Here is a 23,385-nt window from a genome sequence, read left to right as displayed (position 1 = left end):
TTCGCCAACTTCAGACTGCTGCGGTGAACAACTTCAGAAAAGTGCCCAAAGTCCTACCGCTATAGATGGCAGTATTCATACCATACTTTGGCCTTTACCTTGAGATTGAGGGGCAAGAGTTCCGAGTATTGGAAGGTTCTTTGGTCCTACACTATAATGAGTACCAGGGGAACCGCCCTTACGGGGAAATGCGATTGACTCCTGAGTTCTTTACAAATATATTGCTCCTTTACCAATTGCAACACAAGGTGATTTGCCATCCCAAAGAGTGATTGATATCGATTGCTTGCCCTGTCTACATGCTCTAGAGTAGCCAGCTAATCGTCTGGGGGGAAGGTTGGGGAGCTTGGACACTCTCACTCGAGAATCATAGTATACTCAGAAAAGCAACGATGAACTTGGGTCATTTTGATTGGGGAGCAGTGACTTCTCCGTCCACAACTTTAGAGCTAGCAATAGCAAGGTGAAGCACTGGGATGGCAGGGATATCGTAGCACTACTTTTGGCAAGACACCGTGAGGAACAGAATCACATTTTGGCCCGAATCTATTTGATTAAGTACGATAACAGCGGGATTCTTAACCAAGCAGAGCGAGCTAGATACAGAGAAAAGCGGGAGAAAAATAAAAGAGATGCGGGAAATAAAAAGAAAACCGTGACAGCAATGAAACGCAAAAACATGTCACATCTCCGTTAAGTGCAGGAAACATAGGAAACCATAGCAATGGTGCTGCCGGCAGGGACATCGCTCCACAGAAGCGACAGCCTCAACCAGAGCCTTCAGACCACTGCAGAGTGACAAAGTGCTTAGCAACACAGGAAGCCACTTTTTCTTTTTAGCGCAGGTTCGGCATTCATAATCCGCATCAAGACATAAAATGGGTTGGGGTGTTTAGTGTAATTAGATGAGGTCGGCAACGTTCATGGGCATCTCCTCAACCTGGGTGCTGTAGAACTGCTCGATCTCACGGAGCATGCGGACATCGTCGGCGGTGACGAAGTTGATGGCAACACCCTTACGACCGAAACGTCCACCACGACCGATACGGTGGATGTAGTTCTCACGGTTGGCAGGCAGGTCGTAGTTGATGACCAGGGAGACCTGCTGGACATCGATACCACGGGCCAGAAGGTCAGTGGCGATCAAGACACGGGAAGAACCGGAGCGGAACTCCTTCATGATAACATCACGCTGACCCTGCTCCATGTCACCGTGCATGGCGGAGACAGTGAAGTCACGGGCAGTGAGCTTGTCGGTGAGCCAGTCGACCTTCCGGCGGGTGTTGCAGAAGATGACGGCCTGGGTGATGGTGACGGTCTCGTAGAGATCGGAGAGGGTGTCCAGCTTCCACTCCTCCTTCTCAACAGCAATGTAGAACTGCTTGATACCTTCGAGGGTCAGTTCCTGCTTCTTGACCAGGATACGGACGGGGTCACGCATGAACTTGGTGGTGACCTCCAGGACATCCTGGGGCATGGTGGCGGAGAGCAGAGTGACCTGGGTAGACTGGGGAAGGAGCTGGAAGATGTCGTAGATCTGCTCGGTGAAACCACGGGACAGCATCTCATCGGCCTCGTCGAGGATGAAAAGCTTCATGTGGTCGGTGCGGAGGACGCGACGCTGGATCATGTCCTGGACACGGCCAGGGGTACCGACAACGACCTGGGGGCCGTCACGCAGAGCCTGCATGTCCTCACGGACATTGGTACCACCGATACAGGCGTGGCACTCAAGGGTCATGAAGTCACCGATGGCGACGACGACCTTCTGGATCTGCTGAGCCAACTCACGGGTGGGAGCAAGGATCAGAGCCTGGCAAGCCTTGAGGTTGGGGTCGATCTTCTGGAGAGCGGAGATGGAGAAGGTGGCGGTCTTTCCGGTACCGGACTGGGCCTGGGCGATCACATCGTTGCCTGAATCACCATTAATCGCTTGTCGAAAATTTCGAGCCAGTAGAACTTACCCTTGATGATGGGCATGATGGCGCGCTGCTGGATAGCAGAGGGGCGCTCGAAACCGTAGGCATAGACACCTGGTTATCATGTTAGAATTTTCCCGTCGTACCCCGCTCAAAGGGGGCTCCAAGGGATTCAGATTGTGACATACCGCGAAGCAGCTCAGGCTTCAGGTCCATGGCGTCGAAAGAATCGGTGATCTCATCGTAGTTAGACTCGATCTGTCCTATTGAGTGGAGAGAGCGGTTAATCTTGGCTTTCGGACGAATTTTTTGGGAAGAGGCTCGCTATTCGTCTATGGCTTGGCAGTGTGCTTCAAACCATAAGAATTCACGCTGGTGATCCAGACCTCCATAGGAAGAAAAAAAAAGTTCACATACCCTCGGGAAGATCCTCGAGGCCCTTGTCGTTCGACATATTGGCGGTGGGTGGGAGGGGTGATCACAGGCGACAAGACGCTGTGACCGGGAGATGGCGGGGTGAGAGTGCTTTTAGACGAACGTGCCCTTTGGGTAGTTCGTAGACTTGGAATCAGTATCACGGCTCTTCTAGTTGAAGAGCACAAGAGATACTATGAGAAGGTGACAAGATGTTGTGGAGTGAAAGTCACAAATTAGGTGGGAAGAAGGAAGAGGAAAAAATCAACCGCCACTCCATTTACTACTGCGACGTTTTTTTTTTTTTCGTTTTTTCTTTTTTTTTCACTACCCGCTTTGGTAAGGTGGGCATGGCCCCACCGCCTCCCCATTTGGCTCATTCCCGTACGCACCCAAGCGAATGACTCTATGGTTGGAGTCACTTCTTCTTCGATATTTTCGTTACTACTGTTCTGATAGGTCACTGGGTTGCCTTCCACCGAGTAGGTCGACTCATCCGCTGTGACTCCTCTTCGTGTTGGGGTTCCCTGAGTCAGGCTGTAGTAGGGACACGGTCGGACGGCAGAAAAAATTGAAGCCCTAAGGCCAGCGGGACCATGCCTGACATCACAACGTTGCCCAGTTATCCACATGAGGATGATGGCGTTGAGGCCATACCGACTCATCCTCTTGGTGTAAAGCCCAGTGGTAATGCCTTGTTGGCTAGCTGGACCCTCCGGGATGCGATCGGAACATTCCGAGTCTTACCTGACGAATTAATCTTATCCCTGTTAGAGGAGTTGGACAGCGCGAGTCTCCTCTGCATCGGGCGTACATGCAAGGCTTTCTATGCATTCACACGTGCAGAGGAAGTATGGAAGGCACTATTTATCCGGTACGGTATCATCTTTGCCTTTTGAGTTGACTGTCCTATTGGGCTGCAGTCCTTCAAATTTGGGTCGCTACAAATTGGATATATTTACGCCTTTGGGAGTAGACTAAGGCGTAGTACACCCTCGGTAACACCGCAAAGCCAAGTCAGAGCATCTCAGCTAACCCACTAAACCAGATCTTCGGTGGAGGACTTTACATGGCGGGGAACATGGCGCTCAACATATCTTAATCTACCTCCTACCAAAGTGCCAACCATCGACTGCTCCCATTTATACTCCGATGCTCTGTACAGGCCATTCAATTGCGCCCACATCTCACTAGATCCTTACGTCACCAAAATTCCTCTCCGAAATCAAATACCTCGACTAGCCGATCTGTCAAAAGACGAGTTCCATTCTACCTGGGCCGATCGCCCTTTCATCCTCACCGACCCGGTCAAAGAATGGCCCGTCTATAAGAACTGGACCGTCGGCACCCTCCTCTCCCGATACGGCCAGGGAAAGTTCCGCGCAGAGGCAGTCGACTGGCCATTACGAGCATATGCAGACTACATGGCCGATAATGCGGACGAGAGCCCGCTGTACCTTTTTGACCGCTCATTCGTCTCCAAAATGGGCCTGGCGGTAGGCCAACCAGACCAGACTCCCAACGCAGCATACTGGCCGCCCGCATGCTTCGTTGAGGACTTCTTCTCTGTTCTCGGAGACAAGCGCCCCGATCACCAGTGGTTGATTGTGGGACCAGAGCGTTCGGGCAGCAAGTTCCACAAAGATCCGAACGCGACTAGCGCGTGGAATGCGGTGCTGCGTGGACCCAAGTATTGGATTATGTTTCCTTCTGGTGAGAAGCGAGATCCACCGCCGGGTGTCTTCGTCTCAGATGATCAGAGCGAGGTTACTTCGCCGCTGAGTATCGCGGAGTGGCTGCTGAATTTCCATGCGGAGGCACGTCGAACGCCCGGATGTATGGAAGGAATCTGTGGCGAGGGAGAGATTTTACATGTCCCATCTGGATGGTGGCATCTAGTTGTGAACTTGGAGCCTTCCATTGCTATCACGCAGAATTTTATCCCACGTGCGCATCTTACTGCTGCGTTGGATTTCTTGTCGAACAAGGCCGACCAAGTGTCTGGATTTCAGAAGGATGTTGTGAACCCTTACCAGAATTTTGTGGATGGCATGCAGGCTGCCTATCCTGATCTACTAGAACGAGCGCAGCATGACTTACAAAAGAAGGCAGAAGGGAGAAAACAAAAGTGGGATGAGATTGTCCACGGAAAGGCAGGCGAAGCTGAACCTGCAGTCCCCGAAGGAGGCTTTAGCTTCGGCTTCGGAGATGATGGGAGCGATGTTGAAGTCCCATGAAATTGGAAACATAAAATTTGAAGACATGGGATCTAAATCCCCACAGCAATCAGGCTCTGAAAGTCCATGAGTGTCAGAAACTCCTGGCAAAATGAATAATCATGAAGAAATTAGCGCCGCTTCCTGGAACAGAAAAAAAAGAAAGACTCCTAAAACACCACATAAGGCTGAAGCGAATCCATCGAAAAGCCTTAAGGCTAATGGCAAGCAACACTCTTGCTAGCCGGCGTGCCCTCCGAAAACATTAAGTAACCGGCAAAAGCACCAACAGCAACAGCAATCATAACCTGGCCGTTGTAGGTCATGAAGAGCAGCCTAAATCAAAGGACAGCAATTAGCACCTCCTCGAAACTGGAAACCGACCTGAAGACATCTTACATGATGAAGAAGCTGTAAAACACCTGAAGGGCATATAGTGCCGCGAGGGCAAACTTTCCCCGGCGAGCAACGGCATCCCTGTTCTCACTGCCTACAAGTAATGGTGAGCGCTCGCCACCAATGGGCAGGGTTGGCTCCTCGGGGAAGTTGGCCGTGACTGGGTTGGCAATGCCATCATCTGAAGAGCAAGACATCAATGAGAGCTGGCTCAAGCAGGTATGCGAAATGAGAGGTAGATTGTTTCCCAGCATCCAAACCCATGCCAACACCATTCGTTCCCTTGCGACGGGGCTTGTGTATGATCCCAAAGCCCAATTTGGAAAGAAAGGAAGACATACCTCCAGTAGCTGAAGAGTTCATAAAGGCACTCAGACGTTGAGCATGGGCAATCTCGTAGCGGCGGGTAAATTGGCGGACGCCTTCGTAACCAGCCGTGAGGACGACGATAAGCACGAGCGAGAAGAGGAACGAGAAAGGGCCGGTAACGCGCCACTGGCGAAAGATAATGCAGAGATCCTTAGAAGACCAGGTAAACAACATCTAACATGGCAACTGGCATTAGCAAGTGGCCGGCCATCGCGAAATCTCCAATTCTGGAGAGCCGAATACTTACATTCATATTGCACTGGCCTCCCATATCCATACCGCCGTGACCCATACCGCCGTGACCCATATCGCCATGTCCCATATTGCCGTGGTCCATCTGGCTATGATCCATGGCGAGCAGGATAACGCAACAAAGGCTCAAAGATAAAGGAGCGCAAGCCGTGACTTGAAGGCGTCGCGACTACGAGGAAAGGAAAGCAAACACGCCGTCGTCGTGTTGACATATGCGGGACCATATGATGCCACCACGGGTGCAAACCGCACAAACAGATAAGACCGCCCTCGAGCTTCAGTTGGCGATCCCGCCGATACAAACCACTCCATGCCTTTTTCCCCTCCGGTCTTATTCCACCCGTTTCTCAGTGCCCTCTTCTACACGTGCGTGATATTCTAGCGGTCACCCTCCTCGGATCTCCAACCATGGCCGAGACGGCCTCCGCGACTGTACCCGCGACCAGCGCGCAGCCAGCAGCCGCAACAGCAGGGGCTCCGAATGCGCCGGCTGACCAAAACGCGACTAATCGTGGCTTGCCATACTACGAGAAGCTGCGGCGCGAGCTGCGGGATACGCTGGCCAAGAAGCGGATGATGGACAGGAGCATGGTGAGTGGACAACCTGGGCAACCTTGGCTACCTGGATGCGCGACCTGCAATGGGGATTCCGCAAAACTGGACTGACAATGGACCATGCGCGGCGAGCACGTTCCGAGACGGGAGAATCAGGATCTGTGGCTAACAAACGCTACCGCAGGCCCAACTAGAAGACCAGATCTTCCGCTTCGAACAGTCCTACCTTGAAGAAACAACTGCAGGCAACATTATCAAAGGCTTTGACAACTACATCAAAGGCTCAGCCAACACGTCAACCCTCGGTGCTTCAGGGCTGGGCATCGGAGGAGGCGCGCGCCGCAAGGCCCAAGTCACAGACGCTGATCGAGTTTTCTCCCGAAGTTCAGCAAGTTACATGCAGGTTGGTGGAGCGAATCACGGAAAGATAGGAGGAGCGTCTCTAATCTGTATTCTCTGAGCAGGATTCACCCGGTCCCTCCTCTGTACAAACCACGCCCTCCCACGCAGCGACACCCACGTCTACGCCAGGGCCAAATGGCCTGAATAGGACCAATGGAGGGGACGTGTCTGTCTCAGGAAATGCTGCGAAGAACTCGTCCGGATCATCGAAGAATAAGAAGAAGGCCGGCGGTGGATCGAAGAATACGAAAGGCAAGACGGAGGAGCTCTCCGATGATGGCGAGAAGCCGTCTGTGAAGCGCCTCAAGATTAGCTATGGGCGGGATTAGAGCATTGACTGTTTCATTGGGCACGGGTGTTTTTCTCTTTTGGTTCTGGTGTCAGCGTTAGGGGGATACATCTCGTTATGGAGTTATCGCAGACAAAACATAGGCGCGTGGGCTAAAAGTGTGGCTGGTGTGTTGGCTACGCTATGTACATTATGAATTTCAAACGGCAGTACGGTTGCACAATAGGTTATTTGGATTTGTTCTCGTATAGCATATGACCATAGTCCCGTAGCGATATGTCGCGTTATCGGAGGAAAACGATTCTCCGAGGTACCCTTTTTGGAAGTCGCTCTGATCATAGTTGCAGCCGGTATGTAGCAACCTCAAAAGCCCTCAGTTCGATGTTGACAGCGATACCTCCATCCAGAGATTGGAGTTGCAACTCTTCGCCATCGTCTTCAAGAACATTGCACTTCCACACCCGCTTAACCGGGAGAGAACTCTGGATGGTACCACGGGCCTTGCCGCCAAGGGACTCGTACGCACGCAGGATAACACTACGTCCGCTTCGAGCGGGCAGCGCACCGGTAGAGACATCTTCATCATCCTCGCCACGCTTCACGGCATCAAGAACAATAGATGGGGATCCCTTAATGGATATAGATCGCAGAGCTGCGTTTAGACTCGGGTTTTGAGAGTTAGCTTGCTCGATAACTAGAGGGTGGTTGAAATGATAGCCCGCACGAATAGTGCGCTCATCAAGTGCGCCGGCGTGGGGAAGAATAGCGTAGCGAATGCGATGACGGCCCATGTCAGCATGTGCATCAGGAGCCTTCGGGGCACGGAGCAACGACAGGCGCATCAGATTGCCGCAGGTTGCGAAACCGTACTTCGAATCGTTGAGGACCGAGACACCGTAGCCGTGTTCTGAAAGATCGGCCCATTTGTGGCAGCAAACTTCGAACTTGGCCATGTCCCAGCTTGATGTTGTCAGTACGAGGTACGAGGTGTCATGATTGGAGAGGACCATACCTGGTGTTGTAGTGTGTCGGACGGCGAACAATACCATATTGGGTTTCATAAGATGCTTCCGTGTTAGTGATATCCACAGGGAATTCGACTTTGAGGAACTTCATGGTCTCCTTCCATTCGACCTCACTCTCGAACTCGACATATGAGGGCTCAGAGGAGACGGAAGCGGCGAGGCTGATAGTAGTCTTGACCCAGCTCTTGTCACTGATCTTAACCTCGGTCACTAAACTCGCTCGATGGGGGTCCTGTTCCGCGATAACAGTGTTACCGTGAGGAAGCTCCTTGCGGGAGTCAAGATGGAAGACTTCGACGTCCCAGGCCTGCCAGTAAAGGGGCTTGTCATCAAAGATCACCAGTTGTCCGGCTTGACCTCCCTTTGCAATGACCTCGCGCTCCGCCTCAATATCGTAAAGCGAAGTGATAACGCCATTCTGAACATCGACTCTAAGTTTGCCATTCTGGAGACGGAAGATACCTGGTTGAATCTCCTCGACAGAGACAGCAGTTGTGGTATTGAAGTTAACCGGCTGACAGGAGATTAATCCAGTAGGGCCATTGACTAGGGCGTAATTGGATGTGCTAGACTTGTTCAGATCATCTGGGATGCGAGCAACCTCAGAGCGATTCCAGGGAAGGGTGTTCAGTGCCACGAAACTGTTGCTGGTGCTGCTGCTCCTGCTGATGCCGAGAGCCTCAAGGGCTTCTTTGCGTAGCTTCACACCTGTTTTGAAGAGTTCGGCGTATAACTTGTCCGAATCATCGTAACACATTTCAATACAGCTTCCAGGCAAGCAGTCATGGAATTGACAAAGCAGAGTATTCTCCCACATCTCATCGATTTCCTTTTTGGGATACTTGTATGCACCATCGGTACCATGGATGGTAGCCAAGGTAGCCAGGAATTCGATTTCTCGCAGCAGGAATTCGGACTTTCGATTGTTGCGCTTGTTGTTTGCCTGGGTGGTGTAGGTACCACGATGGAGCTCGAAATAGAGCTCACCGTACCAAGTTGGGAACGTTGTGCCATTCGCCACCCTGTCCTCTAGCCTGGCAAAGAAGTCGTCCACGGAGTCACCCAGCTTTACACGTGGAAGATTCCCCACCTTGTCACTTAGACCGCGGACTCGGCGAAGTTTCTCAATGTGCTCATAAGTCAGGACCGCCGCCGCCATCCCCCTTGCCAAACACAAGCAAAGATGACTTGTCCACATCCAGTGTTTTGTGCTGGGTGACGCTGCGTTTGAGATCGCCGAAGTGAGCCTCAGCGGTGTATGTCTCCGAAGGGGGCATATGGCACATCACTTGGCTGCCATCCAAGGCGACCCATTGGAAAGTGGTGTGAGGGAAGTTGTTAATGTTGTTCCAGCTCAACTTTTGCGTGAAAAATCGGCTCATCCCCGCGAGTCGACACAGCTGGGGGATCTGAGTAGAGTAACCGAAGGTGTCTGGCAGCCAGAAAGTGGTGCTCCGCTGCCCGAAGTTGCTTTCGAAGAAGCGCTGCCCATAGAGAAATTGACGAACCAGGGACTCGCCACTGGGCATGTTGGTATCGTGCTCAACCCAACTGCCACCGATCGGCTGGAAGTGGCCTTTCTTGACCCACCGCTTCACACGGTCAAATACAGATGGGTAGTATTCTTTCAACCATTTGAACTGTTGTGCCTGGGAGCACGCGAATCGATGCTCGGGATATCGGTCCATCAGATCGCATTGGTTGGACCATGAACGCGCCACCTTTCGCTTCGTCTCTGCCAAGGCCAGAGCCAACAAGTGTCGATATGGCAATGACCGATGGCAAAAACGAACGGCTCCTTATCGCTTGCATAAACATCCGAGGAGTCTACCTTGTCGCCAAGGTATTTCTGCGCAATTTTGCGCGCCTCCAGAATCGACTCTTGGCTCCCATTGCCTGCAATGAATGTATCGATCATGGAATTGCCCACCACATTGGCTTCATGGGCTTCCCATGAGTCACCCGGGAACTCTCGTGCTGCATCCCCAATGATCCAGAAATCATAGTAGAGTGCCCGAGCTGCCAGGTTCACGGCAGTGATCCGAGCCAAGGTCAACTGGTATGTCTTATCGGGTCTGGGGGGCTGAATTGAGTCGCCGCCGGGAGCATTGCCAAACATGCCATTGCAAGCCATCTCGATATAAAATACATGCTCTTTCCCATCGCGCCACTCATCGGGGATTATCCATTCCGTGCGCTCCCGCCCCCGTCAAGCCTTGTAGTGGATGCCCGTTCTCCGTCCAGACGAGGCCCTCGTTATTTGCATCCCAGTGGAACTCCAGTCGCTCTTTCTGGCGCAGCTCCTCTGGGACGGTCAAACGAATACGGAACCAGTGCGTTGACCAGCTTGGTCCGAACGATTCGCCGACGTGGGTGGGCCTGAATTGCTGTGACGTAGCTTCCTTGAAGGTTGGCCGTTGGAGATCGGGGGCGGAGTAGACGGAGAGCTTGACGTGCTCTTCATCAGAGCTCGTTCCCTCGTAGTATTTGGCTACGAGGTTTTGGCCTTCATACTGGCCCTTGGCAGTGAAATTCTTCAGCCGATCGGTGTAGATCTTGTTGATGCGCTGACCGACCGGGCGATCCGCAAGCACGGGCAACGCCTTGGTGACTGGGGCGCGGTTGTGATGTGGGGGTTCTCCACCCATGGTGACGAGGTCAAAAGTTGAGAACAAAGGGAACGAAGGCAACGAAGAAAACGAAGAAGCTCGAGGTTTGTGTAGCAAAGAGGGGGTGAAGCAACAGGGAGGAAGCTGAGCTCCTAATGCGGAGAGGAATGCGGAGTAGGCGTGGCGAGGGAAGATCGACCGAGCATAGAGCCAATGATACAGACTCCTAGTAGAGATGGAACACAACACTGCAACAATACTACCAATTGGAGCATCTTGGTGACTTTCTGATTATCTGGTCGTGCAATTCCTTCCTAATCTCAGGAAGCCCCAAGTTGCAGGAGGTCTGAATTCTGTCATTGCGCGTGAAACCAGGTGACGTAGTGGGCATACCCTGTACACCCCACAGGTATCTATCAGGCACCAGAGATCAAATACCACTGGATTACTAGTCCTATCACGGCTCAATTCAGACAAATACAGCAGAGAAATCTCGAGAAGGAATTGTTTGTGGACTGGGGATTTTTTCGTGATCTGCGTCGTTTGGTCCTAGTCGCCTCTCTACGCAAAGCTCTGGGGCGGACATGGTATTTGCAACCGACTCATGAGCCTCGCCCTCATCCGACATACTCTGCATAGTGGAGGAACTCCTTGTCATTTTTGAGCCGTTCCCAATCATCATCTCTCAAACAAATCGCGGCAGGAATTTCCCCCGCTGGTGACCGGGGCAAGATATACACCAGCCCCTCAACAGGCAAAAATGCCGGTCGACGAACCGCTTCGGGTTTCCCCAGCCCCAGATCAAAATCAAGGTCAAAGGAGTCAACCTTGGCCCAGGAGCTGAGCATAACATCCAACGACCCATCCATGTTTGCAGTGATTGAGGTTTTGGTTTTGTCGGCAGCTCGAGTGTTGAACGTTGCAAGAGCGCGAACATTCCTGCCGATCTTCACTGGGTCAAGTTGTTTCCGTAAGTCAGTAGCAATCACCCCAAGTGGGGATGTATCCAAGTTGTCCAGCGTTTCTGCACTATATGCCATGCTAGTCAAGACCCCCGTATATGCAGCAGGTGCTCCCACAGATGTGCGAACATCGAGGGCACGAGCAAAACGGGACTCTTGGTCTGGTTTGAAACGAGGTATGCGCGCTCGAGAAATGTACTTCCAGATCAAAGCACTGATCGAGTCATCGGTCGAAATAAATCCGGACGGAAGCGTCATGGTCTTGGTAGCCCAGGATTTAAGAGCAACGGAGGCAGTGGCAGAGAATACAATGTAGCCCCATGTGCTCGGTGGAGGTTGCGACGGTGCCTTTTGGGTGCTTAGGGGAGATTTCACTATTTGGTGTGCAATCTCGGGCTCTAGGTTGACGGAATCCTCAAGCAGAGGAATCACGTCGGCTCGGTTGATGCTCCCCATTGATATCTCTTCAGGCGTAAAGCGATGGGCGTGGCATGCTTTCGAGAACCAGTTCATGATCTGATTTTGTCCAGTCATATCCATCACATTATGTTGCCCTACAAGGGTCAGCATTAGCCCACCGGTAATGAAATTGGCCTGAACCGCGAAAACCGGAGCTGCGTCAACTGCCAGGCCGGTTGTTTCCCCAGGAACATGAATAGTCAAGCACGGGGCGATAAGCTTCTCATCAAGCATGGACATGGGGAAATTCCGCCGGCGGAGATCGTCCAGGGTGGGCGCAGAAGGGATGCTCCGGAGATCTTTAATGACCAAAGGGATCTCGTCTGTGCGAATGATTCGAAAGGTGCCCGTGTTTCCCTCACATGCTCCTTCATTGATCACATTTCCTGCTAACCAGGGGAATGTCTCCATCAGCCTGAACAGACCACTGCGTAAAGTGCTGGCGATCGTATCGTGAGATGATGGGTCGGGCACTGCGTAGATGCTGCATATTTGGGTGTAAAGCTTGAAGAGACTAGGATTCTGACCCTGGATATCAAGTAAGCCAGAAGTTGCAGTCGTGGTATTTGATACCCCCATTTTGGGACCTGGCTTTCTCAATTGTAGATTTGGTGGGGTTTTTACGCGCAGCCAATGGTTCCCCACTTAACCGACCCGCGGAATGACTCGAAATGAACCATCATGCTGTCCTTGAAGACCAGAGATGGCGCTGTCTGAAGGACACCTGCTCACTACATGGAATTGATCCATTTCTAAGACCAAATATGATGGGGCTAGAAATGGATTGATGTTTCTGGCAACTGGATTCCCCGGGGCTGTCTTCTATTTGCATATTTACATCGGTCCTAAATTTTCAGTAATCGCCAGCTTCAACGCGACGCTTCCACCTACCATGCCTTCCCAGTAGATTTCATCCAATCCATATGCCTCTCGATATCCTTCTGCATCTCATCCGTAACTAATTCTAGCAATGTAGTTAACGGAGTATTGGCCGCCTTTTCACCCATAACCTTCAAAAAGGACGAATTGAAAGCGTCGTTGATGTTGCACTTAGCAATTCCCGCATCAATGACCTGGTGGAACAATGTCTCATTGAACCATTCGGTGCCTGCGCCATGTAATACGAAGTCAACTCTATCAGAAACCTGGCCAACAACCCCCCTCAACCGCTCAAAGTCGAGCTGTGGGCCCTTCGGCCCATACTTTCCGTGCACATTGCCAAACGAGGGCGCAAGCCATTGGATGCCCGTCGCCACAAATTCCTCCGCCTCATCGGGAGTCGTCAACACTCCCTGTAATCCGGAGGTATCAGCCACTCCGTCCTCTCCCCCCTCGATGCGCCCCGGCTCGGCTTCGGTGATGATTCCTCGTTCAGCGCAGTAGGCGACGAGTTCCTTGGTTTTGGCCAGGTTCTCCTCCCGCTCGTAGTGGGACATGTCGACCATGATACCATCAAAGCCGCCTAGGTCGGCAGCTCGCTTAATGATCTCGGGTGATTGGGCGTGGTCCATGTGCACGGCGACAGGGACGCTGGCTTTAGCAGCTGCCTCAGCTGCAGCATGGAGGAGCAAGCCGTCTGCATACTCGATAGCCCAGGGAAAGAGCTGGATTATGACGGGAGACTTCTTCGCTTCGGCGGCGCGAACCGAGGCGATGATTCCCTCCAGATTGTAGCAGCAGGTAGCCGGGACCGCATATTTGTTGGCAGCTGCATGGGAGACAATCCGATAGGCTTTGTTTTGCTTTAGATCGACCATTATGGCGGCTGCGATCTTAGGAGAAGCTTGGGCTCGCGTGTGGGAAAACTGAATTCGAGCGACCAGCAGGGGACGCGATCTTGAATGTGCGAGGGGGCTACACAGTCGGAGCTATCCCCGAGGTTTTGTATATGACCCCGCGCGAACTCGTCTTTAGGGATCTCCTGATAGCAAATGGCCAATCGGAATTGGGTTTTCCCCCCTAAGTTTCTCACGATGACGGGAAAGCTTTCCCCGCAGGCGTGGGGGTTTCCGGATAAACATTTCAATGGCCGGAGTTGTCCCGACCCTGTTACTGAATGCACGAGCCGAGGATGTGGTCGATTACTGCCATCAAATTAAGGCTAATTCAGATGTTGATCCTGGTATATCAACCGTCCGCGTGACTTTGCAGAGTATTATAAAAGAAATTGTCGCAGAATGAGGTGTGGAGTGACTATATATATCTTGGTTTCCTCACGGGCGTGGACAATGAAGAACAACACTGCTTTCCAGCAAATATCGAGTCCTCAATATGAAGAATCAAGGGTATCCCTTCACTATTGCTGCTACTGTCGTTAGTTGCAGAAGCCTTCATGTTCCAGAGCATTTCTCCTAGTCGGATTGCTAGTTAGATTGTATTTCTTTGGAGTATTCTTAGATTTCTGCATGATATTGTGGTAATTCCATTCACATATGCAGTCCTAGCATCCATGCTATATCAATCATTCTCGTTGTTGTCCGATTCCTTCTGCTTCTGCAATATGGCGATCTCGACACCTTGAAAGTTCATGCTTCTAATTCGATATCGTACTCTCTATATGACAGGATTCACTGTTCAATATCTATAGGTTACATATCTAATTATGAGCTTTCAGTTTATTCAAATGAAAGGCACCTGGCATATAAACGCCTCTCAAAGTAGTAGAAATCTCATACTAGTGTATTGGAACGTTTTACACTGTGAGAACACTAGCGAAACAAAAACAAGGATTCCGATTGTCTGACAATGATCAATTTGTAGCAGCACCGCAAAACCCAACGGGAAGAATCAAATAGAGCGCAAATATCGAAGCTCCCACTTCAATATCCAAGGCATGCCCTGCCCGCTTCCAAATCATTGATCTTCTTCTGCAGCTTCTGTCGTTGGCGCTGATTTGCCCTACTCTCGCCTGCAAGTCTTTCCAACTGCCTATCAGAAAGCTGATTCACCCAAGAAGGAGTAAATAGCTTCATAGGAGCTTGTTCTCCAGTGACCAGACAGTAATCTGCTGCTTGCATGCATACATTGTCGACGAACCGTTTCCGAGCGACCTTGTAATATGACTTCAAGACGTCATGGAGGTCTTGAACTGCATGCTCAGTATTGCTCATGTTGTTATGGATTTTGAGATCGCCGGTGGAGATAACCTCCCCATACCCAGGTACGGTCTTCGTTTTACTTTCAAGAGCAGCCTCAAGTCGTTCCTGGCGACTGATGTCCATCTGGATTAGCTCTTCAAACATAAAGTATATACTGACCTGGGTGAACTAACCATTTTTCAAGATTATCATTCAGGTAATGATTGAGGGTCATTGGAGTTCCCCCCCCGCTCAATGTGCAGCAGGTGATTGACTTGGTCCACAGCTTGTTTGTATCGCTGCTGGAGGTCTGCGCGCATCAGGGACATGATTCCAGAAGAAAGTTTCTTGTCACAACAGATGTTCTCGAGCACTGAGACAATAAATTCATGAACAGCCGTTATGATGTCGCTGATGTATTCTTGTGCTAGAGCTGTCCAGTTGACAGACTGCTCAGTCATCAAGGCTGATAGTAGAATAGGATTGTAAGTGCCGATCTCAAATCCTCGATAGTCCCGATACAGCTCCGCGATCCAAGCGATGATACCCATCTGTCGAGGATATGTGATGCCTATCTTTTCAGGGAGGATTCCCTGAATATCGGCAACCTTTGAGCGGTTGGACTCGACGGAAGGTTTTTTGGCCGGCTCGATGGACTGTGATGACCCACGGTTTGACAATGATTCGTCAGCTTCCTCCAGCTTCTCCTTAGGCGACGTGTCTGTAGCCTGACGCTTCAGCTTAAATTGCAGCTTCGGAGGCCTCTGGCCCTCATGGGAGAATGATGGTCCAGGAGTTTCGTTATCGGCAGCTGATGGGTGGGTGTGGAACTGGTAACGATGACCCAGTGTCGCTATATCATCGGAAAACCGGGCATTACGATTGGAGACAATAGTCACCAATCGTGTGGTCCGGTCTTGCTTCAGGATATCGTGCATTCCGTAATGGGCCGTGAGCGCATAGCCAGTAACAGCTTGGAACTCAGTGATAACGTCTAGGACGAGGGCTCGCTGCTGAAATGAGGTATCCCTCTCTTTTCCCAGATCCTTCAGGGCTTGTTTAGCCTCGCTGAGTGCCTTGGCTATTTCCAATTCAACCTATTCAGAAAGGAAAGTATCAGGATCCCGGTCTTGATATCATGAAAAATGGGAATTCGTCCACGGGGCTTACTGACCTTTGGGTATTCCCGCGTCACAACAGCGCTCAAAAGATGCTGTAGGCGCTCAATCAACGAATTGATGCCACAGTTATCTTCTTCTAGGCTGTTCCACGGCGACGATTGGAAAAACATCCGCTCCTCGAGATCTCGATCGTATCCTGGCTCCTCCAGTTGGGCTTGACCAGCATTTCGAACGACTATCCATCCAAGTTCCCCGTGACGATTACCTTCTTCGATCATATCAATCACTCTGTTCATTGTGCCTGCGTCAACCAGGTCCGGCTTGGTCAAGATCTTGAGGGTTCTTTCTTCCAAGGGATCCTCTATGCGCGCCAAGTGGATGATTTCTTGTGTAGCGGTATCAACATTGGCAGGCACGACAGCCAAGATGATGGATCGCGGGTTTCGCATGTACTGGACCACCATGTTATACACCATATCTCTATCCGCGATAGTCGTGCGGCCAGGCGTAGGAGTTCTGAATATTCCCGGGACGTCGATAACACTTAAATGATTCTCGTTTGGGCCAGCGATTTCCAATTTCAAGACGCTGTTGGAGAAAGTGGGTTTCCCGTCCCCGGTCATGCTGGACAGTCCCATAGTATCGTGGGCCTGGAATGTCAGTATTTTGAAAGTATAAGGAGCTAAATTTACGCAATTACCTCATTCATCATCTTTGTAAAGCCCTCATGGTCAAGGTTTTGAAGACTATCAGCCTGCCAGGCCTCAAGCTTCTGCTTCTCTTTGGAATCGGTATCGTTGCCAGGAATAATCGAAGCAGTGATCTGTCGCTCCAGTAACTTTCCATCACGTCGAAAAACGATCTGAGTAGCAAATCGGGTGCAGAGACCACTGTCGCGTGGGAACGACAGCTTCGTAAGGCCTTCGAGTACGGAACTTTTACCGCTAGACTGGTCACCAACAACAACCAGCTGGGGCAGGTTGATGTACTGCCCTACGTTGCAGGCGAAAAGCTTGTCAATAGCCTCAAGAAGAGCGGGATCTCCCAGATTTGTGGGCAAGGTAGATGTTTCTTTGGCTGTCATCGTGAACTCGGAATGTGCTTGATATGGGAACTTTGGTAAAGTAGGAATGGATTCCAAGGAGGAGGAGTTGATGGAGAAAGGAGATTGTAAACTCAAAGGGAGAGACTTATAAGTAAATAATTCGGAGCTACCCGCAAGGCACCTTAGAGGGCTTGACTGTGCAAACGCGAGTATTGCACAGCAAGGTAATATGGAGACCCTAAAAACAGTTGGGTGGCGATGAAAGGAAGGCACAGGCACTGAATCATATGCGCACACTTCATAATCAACTGTATTTGACTTCTATAGTGGTTCTATCATCTCCTACTTTAACTGCGGCCATATTCGTGGCTTGTACATCATGTTGGGCGAAGCCTGTCCATTGAAGCTGTGTCTCGGGAAATATTCACCACTGACAAGGATGGTCGTCATGTAATTTGTGGAAGCGATCGACCTAGTGTCATCTTCCCTTCTCTGTTTTTACCAAGTCTCTTTTTACCAACATATATCATGAAGTGAACCTATTGTTGGCCTGCGTTTCAGCCACAGGGAGGAGGATCGCCAACAGTGGCACAGCAGCGGATAATACCGAGAGGCCAACAATGTCTTGCCAACTTCGTATCATGCCTGTGCCATTCGCCTTGCCGTATCGTCTGCCTTACTATACTCCTTTCCCCCTATTCCAGCTAAGCCAACAACTTCAAATTTTCAAGTTACGATATGGGTGGTTTCTGTCACGGCGAGCCAAAGAACAGTGGGACCGTGATGGTATCGAAAATAGAGGGGAAACATGAGAAGAAGACTTGAAGAGCTACAAGCCTCCTTGTATTTTGCAAAATTTGTCTAATGCATTGCGTACATAATGCGAACCGGGGCGCAACTGCTGCAATATTTCCCCTAAGGAGCTGGGGCTCATATTCCGAGGCAAAAGAGTATGGCCGCCCAGGTCGAAGTGATTGGCTTCCAAGATCGGAGCTGGGCAATTGAAAGCGCCTAGCCCTCAACGAGGAGCTTTCACAGCCAACTTCGCCGAGTGCCAGCACAGCAATCTGGTACACTAGCGTGCATTAGGAGACGCCGAGATTTCGACGGCCACGCCACCCGCAGCTAAAAAGCAGGGGTATCGGCCCCACTACTACGAGGCTCAGGAAGGTCATAAGGCCATATTCAAGAATACAGTCGATGATTTGATTATAGATAGGGTAGTATAATCTGATGTCATCTGATGATGGAAATGTTGAACGGAGCCGTGAACGCCCAAGGATTTACGAGAGCTTATATGGATCGACCATAAAAGTATCGCATAGTTATTCAGTATGTGATAACGGGAATTTACCACTCTCATGCCCACTTCAGCCCGGAAGTGGGCTGGTTTTTATTATTCTGTCGTAAGATTGGCCGTAGATTACAAGGATCGACCTCCCTCCCGAATAACTCTTGGTCTGAGCCCCAGGAGCAAAGTGGAACCCTTCACCTTTGATTGATTCGAGATCAGGGCCCGTTGAGGATGCCTGGAGCGACACATACTCTTCCTCATTGGAAACTTCGTGGTCAATCGACTGCGCGATCGCGTGATCCTTGAGGTACTTTTGAGAATCAGCCCGCTCAGCTGGCGAATAACTACGCCGCGCCCCTGAAAAGGTACGGGATCGTCTTGTGCGTTTTCCCGACATGGCTCCTGAGACTTGAGCGTGAGTCTTCGGCATTGCTGCTGTGACCCGCGGAGACAGATATCTCGAATGACTCCGATACTGCGCCGCCCATCATACCAGTCTGGAATCCCCGACAATACGTTTTATTGTGGGGATGTACAAACTGGACGTGCTCTGTACCAACTGTAGCCATATCGCTGGCATAAGCACATACCATAGCCGATCGAACGGAGCGGTATGGAAAGACGCCGCAGAGAGTTGGTAGCTGAGATTGTGAGGATAGGCACGCTTTTTGGTTCTATGTGTCAGCGAAGATGCCGTGACTAATGTTATGAGCCGGCCAGGGATCAGAATTATTATTATTATTATTGTTATTATTTTCGGAAGGCCAGGCCTACTTCACAGCACACGAAGGGCAGATAACCTGGAAATACGAGATCGTCTGTGCTGAATGATTTGTACTCACCAAAAGCAGCGCCGTAGAAACTGCTATTACCGCTATATCGAGCATCATGTGGATCATTGCTAGGGTCACATAAAGTGCATATTGATCAATGTACTTGCCGGAGCTGGGCTTTTAAGGTTTAGGTCCACGGAATTGCAGCCCTAAAGCAAATGATGCCGCAATAGCCTATACGCAGATCGACCCAGAACAACCTTAGAAGTTAACGCTCTCCAGTCGAAGGGCAGGGCTTCAAGGTGGGCACGAGAAATGCGACCGCTGCGTTAGACATGCTAGAACAAAGATTTGTCAATAGTAGGCCAGCATAGAGGGACAGCGCTTATAATTAACATATCATCATACAGATGAAAGACTCTCGTATCTTCCTATATATTTCGGATCAGGCAGTATACCAGGGCATCGTTTCAGCATAGAGTTCGAACTATTCGCAGACGGGATGCTATAGCCATGCCGGAAGCCATGATCGATAAAACTACCACAATTGTGCTCACACGCCCCATGATCATGGTTCTTAACTGGAAGCAACAGTTGCCGCAATTTGGCCGCGCTGAGTATGATGCTAGTGTATCAAACAAAGAGGTCTACCAGCCTTATATCTGCTTGCTGATAGCCGGCCTAGAAGCCCTAGCGTCTGTGGACAAAGGATACAATGACGCTATCTTGAGAAATTGAACTATTTGGATGTAGTAGGCGGAAATCAGATCGCGATGATTTTTCAGCAGTGCCATACATGGCGGTCCAGTCCCGGGTGCTCGCTCCGCCGTAATACCCAAAGCCTCCGCAATTCATAACAGGAAACATGTTACTCAGCGCGGCCACATAGCTATTTGCTTGCCGTCTTTCCCATACCAGAAAGCGTGGGCACAGTAGAGATCTTCGCCGGCTTTGGGTTTTGCCCTATACCTCGACCAAGCTTTCAATTGATCTCTTCTAGCAGCTCACTAGGCCGTCTGATTTGTTCAAGTTTCCTCGTTTTCTTAATTTTACCCGCTTCCGCTTCTCTTGTCTTCGTCTCTGTTACGCTGTTAAATTTCAACCTTCCAAGAATCATCTGGTGACTCCAATATCCCGCTTCCGCTAAAGATTAAACATCAATACTTCTCAGTCAATTCGGCATTTCGAATCTTGTCCACAGAGACCTTGCGTGACGAGTCCATTCTCAACAATCATTACCAGCTTTCCGTACCAGGGGAATCGTGGAGTAATTTACCCTTCGCTAACTTCGACTTTCCTGAGTGGTAATGTATCATGTATTTCGCTCAGACCCCAAGCCACACTCCCTTGAAGAACTATCACATGTATAAATCGTCCGAAGTGACCAAAATTAGCGGTTAGCAGAGCGGCTAGAAGGGGCGCCGGAGGATTAATAAGTCCTGTGCTTGTTCCATTTGCGACAGTAATGGCGCGTTTCAATTGCGTGCTATTCGCTTCGTATCGCATAGCTTCCTCCCCGCTTTGGTCAAGTACATAATGAATCTACCCCAGAGGTAAATTTTCCCACTTCCAAAGCCATTATTAGCCACCGACGAAGCATTTACCTCCATCTCCGTGTTCAAAATGGGCAGCATAGCAATTACGCCCGGCAATCCTTTCCAAGATATCCCGGATGCCAAACTAGGTACGACATCCACTCCGACGACCATCGACTCTCACTAACATACCATGCAGACGGTCTCGCAACCCTCGTGGGCCAATTCAGGGCCGATACCGACCCAAACAGAGCTGATCTCCTAGTTGGTGTATACAAGACCGACGAGGGTAAAGCATATAACTTACCCAGTGTGACTGCGGTACGTTCCCAGCAAACGCCTCGTCACACTAGCTACTAAACCACCGGCCAGGCGAAAGAGAGGATATTCAACGACCCAAACTGGCACCATGAATACCGGCCCTCTGCCCTCGGCACTCCGGGCTACAGAGATCTCAGCGCAAAGCTCCTCTTCGGCCCTGACCACCGCCTCCTGAAAGAAAGACGGTGAAAAATCCCAAACCCACCCCACCTCAACTATACAAGACTGATAAAACCTCTCAGGATCGTCACAGCCCAAACCCTCGGTGCAAGCGGCGGCTGCCACACCGGCGCCGTAATCCTGCGCCAGCACTACGCGCCCTGGAAACAGGGCCTCCAGCCGGAGATCTTCCTCCCACACGAGACCTGGCGTACGCAACCACTCCGCTTCCCCAGTTAAAAGGAATAAAAATAGTGTCGAAGGGAGGGGGGAAAGAAGCTGACCAAGCCAGTAAACCACCCCTACGTCTTCGAATCCGCCGGCATAAAACCCACCTCCATCCCCTACTTCAGCGCCCACACCAACGCCTTCGACTTCGACGCTTTCACCGCCGCCCTGACGTCCCTCCCCGCTCACTCCGTCGTCCTCCTCCAATCCAGCGCCCAGAACCCCACGGGCGCAGACCCCTCCCCGGCCCAATGGGCAGCGCTGGCCGACCTCTTCATTCGGCGGGGCCACCTCGCCTTCTTCGACGCCGCGTACCCGGGCTTCGCATCCGGCGATATCGACACCGATCTCGCGGGCGTGCGACTATTCGCGGAGCGCGAGATCCCCTTCGTCTTTGTGTCGACGTACGGGAAGGCGTTCGGGCTGTATAGTGAGCGGGTGGGGGTGATTTCGGTGCTGGTGCCGAGCACGGAGGTGGGGGCGCGGCTGGAGACGCAGCTGCGGCTGCTCGCGCGGGCGGAGTCTGGATCGCCGCCGGATTTTGGGGCGAGGGTGGTGGAGACGGTGTTGGGCGATGGAGAGCTGGAGAAGCAGTGGAGGGACGAGTTGCGGGGAATGGCGGGGCGGTTGAAGGCCCGGCGGAGGGCGCTTAGGGAGGGGTTGGAGGGGCTGGGGACGCCGGGGAATTGGGGGCATATCACGGAGCAGAATGGGATGTTTTCGTGAGTCTTACGCCTATGATCGGGTGGAATCTATTGGTGGAAGGGGTACGGGCGGATTGGCGCTGACTTATTTCTAGGTATGTTGGGTTGTCGGTGGAGCAGGTTGAGCTGTTGAGGAATAAGTATCATGTTTACCTGCAGGATACGGGGCGAATATCGATTGCGTGAGTAGAGATTTTTTTTTTTCTTAGGGCCCGTGGATGGAAAACGTGGAAGCTGAACTTTTGACAGGGGACTGAATGACTTCAATCTCGGTCATACGATTCGCAGTATTAGTGCTGTTGTCAAAGAGACGAGAGCATCGTCTTAAGTGGATAGGCACAAGGTTTTCAAAGGGGCATACTTCAGAGGCTGAATTTGAGAAGATCTGGCCCCCCTTCCAACACAATCAAGCATCGACTCGGAACCCTTGGAAAGATAGTGGCACTGTATTTCGCCCCCATCTTGAACAAACATAGACTCGCAGCCCTATCCCTGTAGCCCCAAGCGTGTGAAGAATAAGCGAAATTCCAGAATCCAAAATTCAAATACGAGCAGAACGCTACACAGCTACCAGCGTGGCCGGTTGGCATCCGGACACCGCTCCTTAAATCGGGCCCCGCGCACCGGCCCAATTATTTCCACAGCCTGAAGGGCATCGCGTATGCGAAGTCAAGATCTGGGGGGTCTGCCAGAGACGGCGTGATGGTTGGCGCGGAAAAATTTAGCAGTGTATGCGGGCAGCCGTGAAATGGGATTGCTGGCAGTGCAGGAGGCGTGTAATGATTACGGGGCCCGAGCACCTGACATGCTGGTTGGGGCAGCCAGAGGTTGTTTGGGGTGCCGTATGTTTGGCAATCTTACATGGGATGAATGGAGGACTGGATTACTGGGATAAACTTGGATTGAGCTGGTAGAATACCAATCTTATAACTGCGCCACCAGGACCTGCCCCTAACACCGGCGGGTATATGCAAATGTAAACCGAACAAACCGAACAGTAGAAAGACGACGACGCTAATAGACGAGATAAGGAGGGCTGAAGAGAGCGATGCATAGGTGTCTCAAGGAAAGAGAATTGCAGGGGAAACTGCAGGAAGTTGGAACAGTCGTAAGGGATCGTCAAGGGCCAAATCGCCACGCTGAAGGAAAGAAGAAAAAGGTAAAAAGTAGTGAAAAAGAAAAAAGAAAATAAAAGTAAAGAGAAAATAAGAGAGAAGGGGAAAAAATTACCAAATATGTACCAAGAGTCATGGAAAAAGGT

At 51.1% G+C, this 23,385-nt stretch overlaps 10 protein-coding genes across 10 annotated transcripts; 4 read left to right on the top strand and 6 right to left on the bottom strand.

Annotated features, from left to right (window-relative positions):
- Window positions 1-901: 901 nt before the first annotated feature.
- tif1 (putative eukaryotic translation initiation factor 4) lies at window positions 902-2,373 on the bottom strand (the record flags this gene model as incomplete). Its single annotated transcript, XM_058478509.1, has 4 exons — window positions 902-1,914; window positions 1,965-2,033; window positions 2,108-2,182; window positions 2,337-2,373. 4 exons carry the CDS (start codon window positions 2,371-2,373, stop codon window positions 902-904), a joined length of 1,194 nt encoding a protein of 397 aa, XP_058326839.1.
- Window positions 2,374-2,929: 556 nt separating this feature from the next.
- N7468_009212 (putative F-box and JmjC domain protein) lies at window positions 2,930-4,570 on the top strand (the record flags this gene model as incomplete). Its single annotated transcript, XM_058478508.1, has 2 exons — window positions 2,930-3,207; window positions 3,382-4,570. 2 exons carry the CDS (start codon window positions 2,930-2,932, stop codon window positions 4,568-4,570), a joined length of 1,467 nt encoding a protein of 488 aa, XP_058326838.1.
- A 197-nt stretch (window positions 4,571-4,767) lies between these two features.
- On the bottom strand, window positions 4,768-5,666 carry N7468_009211 (low-affinity Cu transporter; the record flags this gene model as incomplete). Its single annotated transcript, XM_058478507.1, has 4 exons — window positions 4,768-4,885; window positions 4,949-5,126; window positions 5,287-5,488; window positions 5,562-5,666. The coding sequence occupies 4 exons, from the start codon at window positions 5,664-5,666 to the stop codon at window positions 4,768-4,770; spliced, it is 603 nt and encodes a 200-aa protein (XP_058326837.1).
- A 308-nt stretch (window positions 5,667-5,974) lies between these two features.
- Window positions 5,975-6,852, top strand: N7468_009210 (chromatin modification-related protein EAF6/MEAF6; the record flags this gene model as incomplete). The annotated part of the gene is made up of 3 exons (XM_058478506.1): window positions 5,975-6,157; window positions 6,306-6,524; window positions 6,583-6,852. 3 exons carry the CDS (start codon window positions 5,975-5,977, stop codon window positions 6,850-6,852), a joined length of 672 nt encoding a protein of 223 aa, XP_058326836.1.
- A 295-nt stretch (window positions 6,853-7,147) lies between these two features.
- ams1 (alpha-mannosidase) lies at window positions 7,148-10,485 on the bottom strand (the record flags this gene model as incomplete). Its single annotated transcript, XM_058478505.1, has 5 exons — window positions 7,148-7,772; window positions 7,825-8,947; window positions 8,985-9,572; window positions 9,614-10,034; window positions 10,084-10,485. 5 exons carry the CDS (start codon window positions 10,483-10,485, stop codon window positions 7,148-7,150), a joined length of 3,159 nt encoding a protein of 1,052 aa, XP_058326835.1.
- A 578-nt stretch (window positions 10,486-11,063) lies between these two features.
- Window positions 11,064-12,446, bottom strand: N7468_009208 (uncharacterized protein; the record flags this gene model as incomplete). The annotated part of the gene is made up of 1 exon (XM_058478504.1): window positions 11,064-12,446. The coding sequence occupies one exon, from the start codon at window positions 12,444-12,446 to the stop codon at window positions 11,064-11,066; it is 1,383 nt and encodes a 460-aa protein (XP_058326834.1).
- A 308-nt stretch (window positions 12,447-12,754) lies between these two features.
- On the bottom strand, window positions 12,755-13,624 carry N7468_009207 (class II fructose-bisphosphate aldolase; the record flags this gene model as incomplete). Its single annotated transcript, XM_058478503.1, has 1 exon — window positions 12,755-13,624. The coding sequence occupies one exon, from the start codon at window positions 13,622-13,624 to the stop codon at window positions 12,755-12,757; it is 870 nt and encodes a 289-aa protein (XP_058326833.1).
- Window positions 13,625-14,686: 1,062 nt separating this feature from the next.
- N7468_009206 (dynamin family protein) lies at window positions 14,687-17,149 on the bottom strand (the record flags this gene model as incomplete). The annotated part of the gene is made up of 4 exons (XM_058478502.1): window positions 14,687-15,133; window positions 15,220-16,041; window positions 16,119-16,715; window positions 16,766-17,149. 4 exons carry the CDS (start codon window positions 17,147-17,149, stop codon window positions 14,687-14,689), a joined length of 2,250 nt encoding a protein of 749 aa, XP_058326832.1.
- Window positions 17,150-19,690: 2,541 nt separating this feature from the next.
- N7468_009205 (uncharacterized protein) lies at window positions 19,691-19,915 on the top strand (the record flags this gene model as incomplete). Its single annotated transcript, XM_058478501.1, has 1 exon — window positions 19,691-19,915. The coding sequence occupies one exon, from the start codon at window positions 19,691-19,693 to the stop codon at window positions 19,913-19,915; it is 225 nt and encodes a 74-aa protein (XP_058326831.1).
- An 885-nt stretch (window positions 19,916-20,800) lies between these two features.
- Window positions 20,801-22,452, top strand: N7468_009204 (uncharacterized protein; the record flags this gene model as incomplete). Its single annotated transcript, XM_058478500.1, has 7 exons — window positions 20,801-20,861; window positions 20,912-21,033; window positions 21,085-21,218; window positions 21,276-21,403; window positions 21,485-22,142; window positions 22,220-22,306; window positions 22,374-22,452. The coding sequence occupies 7 exons, from the start codon at window positions 20,801-20,803 to the stop codon at window positions 22,450-22,452; spliced, it is 1,269 nt and encodes a 422-aa protein (XP_058326830.1).
- Between the last annotated feature and the right edge of the window lie 933 nt (window positions 22,453-23,385).

Source organism: Penicillium chermesinum, assembly GCF_028974085.1.
Source record: "Penicillium chermesinum strain IBT 19713 chromosome Unknown utg000007l:1.0-2695246.0:1.0-2697696.0, whole genome shotgun sequence".
NCBI classification, from domain to species: domain Eukaryota; kingdom Fungi; phylum Ascomycota; class Eurotiomycetes; order Eurotiales; family Aspergillaceae; genus Penicillium; species Penicillium chermesinum.
The sequence above is the reverse complement of the archived record's forward strand: the minus strand, read 5'-3'. Positions and strand labels throughout refer to the sequence as shown.